The sequence below is a fragment of the Apodemus sylvaticus genome, chromosome 3 (genome assembly GCF_947179515.1).
Source record: "Apodemus sylvaticus chromosome 3, mApoSyl1.1, whole genome shotgun sequence".
NCBI classification, from domain to species: Eukaryota; Metazoa; Chordata; class Mammalia; order Rodentia; family Muridae; genus Apodemus; species Apodemus sylvaticus.
In genome coordinates, this window is record NC_067474.1 from 133,594,414 (window position 1) to 133,598,820 (window position 4,407).

Consider the following 4,407-nt stretch of genomic DNA (forward strand, 5'->3'; position numbering starts at 1 on the left):
CTTCTCCTAGAGTCCCTGGTAATCCTGGTCCCTTGTTCTGACTCGTGCAGATTTGGCTGAGGCCTGGCTGTTTCCACTGCTGCTGATTCTGTTTATTATCCTGCTTATTCTGACATTACTAAACTAGACTACTGGCATATATCCTGACAACACAAATTAGATTTGCTCCAAAGAACTATTTCTAAACATGCCAACTTCCCTTGAATACTAACCTTTCTTCCTCATTGCCTCTGATGGATGGTGGGCTAAAAGGAAATTTAAACATTTAAGAACCCTTAATAAATATATGTTGGAAAAATAAAAATATACAGCCAAGTGTTCAAACACATGAATCTGTGGGGGCCATACCTATTCAAAGCACCACAGACAGTGAGTTCTATTTTTCTCTTGAAGACTTGTGGTTCACATATCAAAAGACTACATTGAGAAGATGTAAATATCCTAAACATACACACAGATTCAATGTGCCTCTGTCATATTCCTAGCTGTCACTCTCTTGAAATTGCCAAAGTTCAATGTGAAGTCCAAGGGACTCAGAAGAGGCCTGTGTGGTTGGGATAAGAATGGCCCACAGGCTCACATATTTGAATGCTTTATCACCACAGCAAACAGAGAACATATCATTGCTGAATAGGGCTGGCCCTCAGCCTACCATGGGTCATAGCCAGCTGGACAGCCTGCAACATGGAGCCTTCACACTGCTTGGCCTGCCAGTAGGACAGTGTTGGGCAAGATGGAGAATGGTTTATGGTCTGAATTGTGTATCCCTGAAAACCTTCACAGTCTGTATTGCCACCAGAGGCCATGTTGGTGTTCATGGTTTGTGCTACACCCAGGGAATGTGCTGATGTCAGTAGTTCATGTTGCTGCCCTGTTGATGTCTGTGGCCCCTATGGATGCCAGTGGTCTGTGGTGCAGCTGAGTGCCATGTTGGTGTCCATGTCCATGCTGTCACCAGAACCATGTGGAAGTCAGTGATCCAGGCTGCTGTTGGCTGTGATGGGTAAGGAGCTTCCTTTGCAGTGGTGTCAGTGACAACTGCAGACTCACAGTTGAGTATGAGAGACACTGAAGGTTTCTGGCAACCTCCCTCCACCCTTGCCCCGAACACACCAGGAAAAAGAAATAGTGCAAACAGGAATCCATTGGAGAACTCACAAAAAAGAGTGATGGAGTGCCGATGTTTAGGCCTTCATAGAGGATGGCTTCTGGCATGGGGTGGGACTGAGGAAGGCCTCAGTGATCTTTTAGGGACTGAACACTGAGAGTCTAAGAGTGCTCTAGGCAGTACATGGGAAACACAAATTAGATTGGTGTGGTTTTCCTTCTTTTCTTTTTCTTTTTATTGGTCAGGGGAGGGCACAAGGGTCAGGGAGTACACCTGGGAGGGCAGGAAGTCAGTGTGATTGGGGTGCATTGTGAAAAATGTTCAAATAAATAAAAATAGTAAGTTGGAAAAAATTAAAATAAAGGCCTAAAAGAAACTTTAAAAACAAAGCACCTGAGTAAATCTCCTTAACACAGAATCAATAAAACAATCTAATAGATCTACTGAAAAATAACAAGAAATTCATGTGCATAGCCAGGAGTGGTGGAGCATGCCTTTCGCATGTTTAAGTGGGCTGGAGCATCTCTGTGAGTTTGAGGCTAGGTGGGGCTACACAGCAAGACAGGGATTTGTAAAGTGAATCTGTCTCAAAAAAAAGTGCATGAAATGGATTTTGCCAATTTGAAAACTTTAATAAGCAAAGGACACTATAAAATAATCAGGAAATCTCCAAGATGGGGTGTCCATATTGCCAATATTGGGAGGTGGAGGCAAGATGATAAAAAAAAAAAATTGAGGCTATCTTATGAATGTGGGAAGTTCCAGACAAACCTAGGCTATATGAAACTTCTCACAATATAAATATATACATAAACAATAGTACTGAGTATTACCTATGAGTGAATGGTACCCAGTCTCCAAAATATATGACAACAAAATAAAATTGGAGAGGCTGAGACCCAATAAGGGAAAGAATGATTCAGGCACTGAATCTCAGAGGAAATTGTTGATTAGTGAGGGTAGAGCTACTGTGCAGATGATAAACAGGTCATATCCACGACCATCATAGGGTTGAGGGGGAATCAGCAGTGGGCAGCCAAAGGTGAGCTGCTCCCTTGGATGCTGCAACTTAGAGCAGACGTTGGGAGGATCGGATGAGAACCCAGCTCCTTCTCTTTCAGCAGTGCACCATTTCACAGGTGAAGTCACCATGGTTACCCATACACACACTGAACATATATGTAATGTTTGCTTTCTGTGATTCTGTGCCACATACTATCAGTTTAATTATGTCATGATAGCACATGCTGCAGTACTAGCATACACTGCCTCAGCCTTTTACAGTCTCTAGTATCATGGTAACCACAGCTGTCATGTTTTGTGTTGGTTTATAGATATGCTATTATTTTCTGTGAACAACACTGGGTTACATGAGGCCTATTGCTTGCTGCCTTGTAGGTAGGGGGACCAATGTATCAGACTATGGATGCATGTGCTATATGTCAACAAAGAACTTCTCACTGCTACTGCTATCAGGATGGACAATACTACTTACTTTAGCCAAAAGAATGTCTGGAGATAGAAGCACACCACTGTCGAAATGCTGGTCCATTATGAGTATTTCCATTCTTTCTTACTTTCTCTTATAAGATGATGTGATTGTTTGAATATGCTTGACCCTAGGAGTGGCACTATTTGGAGCTGTGGCCTTGCTGGAGTAGGTGTGTCACTATGGGTGTGGGCTTTAAGATCCTCATGCTAACTGCCTGAAAGCTAGTCTTCTCCCAGTAGCTTTCAGATGAATATTTAGAACTCTCAGATCCTCTTGCGCTATGATTGCCAGAAAATGGCCATGCTCTCCTCCCTTGATGATAACAGACTGACCCTTTGAACCTGAGAGCCAGTTCCACTGAAATGTTGTTTTTATAAGAGTTGCCTTGGTCATGGCGTCTGTTAATGGCAGTAATACCCTAAGACAGACAACATGTTGGATATAAGGTTCCTCCTTCAGGATGGATATAAGAGCAGAGAAGGTAACACCCAAGGGCTACAAACATGAGCAACAAGTGAACCATTGCCATTATAATCCAGTAACATTACTGAGATGTTTGGAATTAGACATTAGTGGCATCTTCAAGTCAGCAACATTGGTTTCATGTTTTGTCCCAATTACAAAGTACTATATTGGTTCAAATGCACAGATTAATTTCACAAAAGAAAGACACTGTACATAAACAATGAATACTCTATCTCCAGCTTCCCAGGATCATGGTTCACCAGTCCACCCTACCATGTCCCATCACCTTGAGAAATGCCCTCTTGATATCTTTGTTTCTCAGACTGTAGACCACAGGGTTGAGCAAGGCTGTGAAGACATTGTAAAAGAGTGAGATCTGCTTGTCTCTCTCAGGAGAGTAGCTGGAGTTGGGCCTCATGTAGACATAAGAGGCTGGAATATAGAAGAGTGTGACCACAGTCAGGTGGGAGGCACAGGTAGAGAAAGCCTTGCATTGGCCCTGGGTGGATTTGATCTTGATAATTGCCATGGCAATATGAATGTAGGAGGTCACAATGAGAGAAACTGGAATAACAACCACAAAAACACTCAATACAAAGTCCACCAACTCAATGAGGTGGGTATCCATGCAAGCCAAACTACGTACTGAAGGACCTTCACAGAAGTAGTGGTTGACCCTGTTAGGCCCACAATATGGTAGACTCATGGTGAAGAAAGTATGCAATAAAGAAGAAAAGAAACCACAGACCCAAGTCCCTGATGTCAAGCATATGCACAGGCCCCAGGTGAGGATAACAGTATAATGCAGTGGATAGCAAATGGCCACATACCGGTCATAAGCCATGACAACAAAGAAGGTGCACTCAGTTATCCCCAGAGCACCAAACATATACATCTGCAGCCAGCAGCCAATGAAGGAGATGGTCTGAGAGTGAGCAAGAAGATGCACCAACATCTGGGGCATGGTGGTGGTGACATCGCTCATATCCAACAGGGAGAGGACACAGAGGAAGAAGTACATGGGAGTGTGCAACTGTGTGTCCAGGCAGACCAGCATGATGATGAGCCCGTTGCCCAGGACTGAGCTCAGGTAGATGAGAAGGAAGACAATGAAGAGGATGCTGTTGGTCGTGGGGTCACTGGAGAAGCCAAGCAGGATGAACTCAGAAACCCAACTTTGGTTCTGCCCTGGATTCATCTGCATGATGGAGGCTGTAAGAGAATCCATTATTCTATGTTTCACCTGACACATGGCAGAAAGGGAAGATACAGGCTGATGAGAGGCTCAAAGGTGAAGCACTGATGCTGTTCCAGGGGACCAGAGAGCTCAACACTGTGTGTA

The 4,407-nt window shown here is 43.7% G+C and overlaps 1 protein-coding gene across 1 annotated transcript; it reads right to left on the bottom strand.

The window, feature by feature from the left end:
* Positions 1 to 3,321: 3,321 nt before the first annotated feature.
* LOC127680072 (olfactory receptor 2A12-like) lies at positions 3,322 to 4,317 on the bottom strand. The gene has a single exon (XM_052175653.1). It carries the CDS (start codon positions 4,315 to 4,317, stop codon positions 3,322 to 3,324), a length of 996 nt encoding a protein of 331 aa, XP_052031613.1.
* Positions 4,318 to 4,407: the final 90 nt, after the last annotated feature.

Bases quoted from the DNA above. Each gene is read 5' to 3' on its own strand.
- LOC127680072 (XM_052175653.1), bottom strand. From the start codon at position 4,317: ATGTGTCAGGTGAAACATAGAATAATGGATTCTCTTACAGCCTCCATC.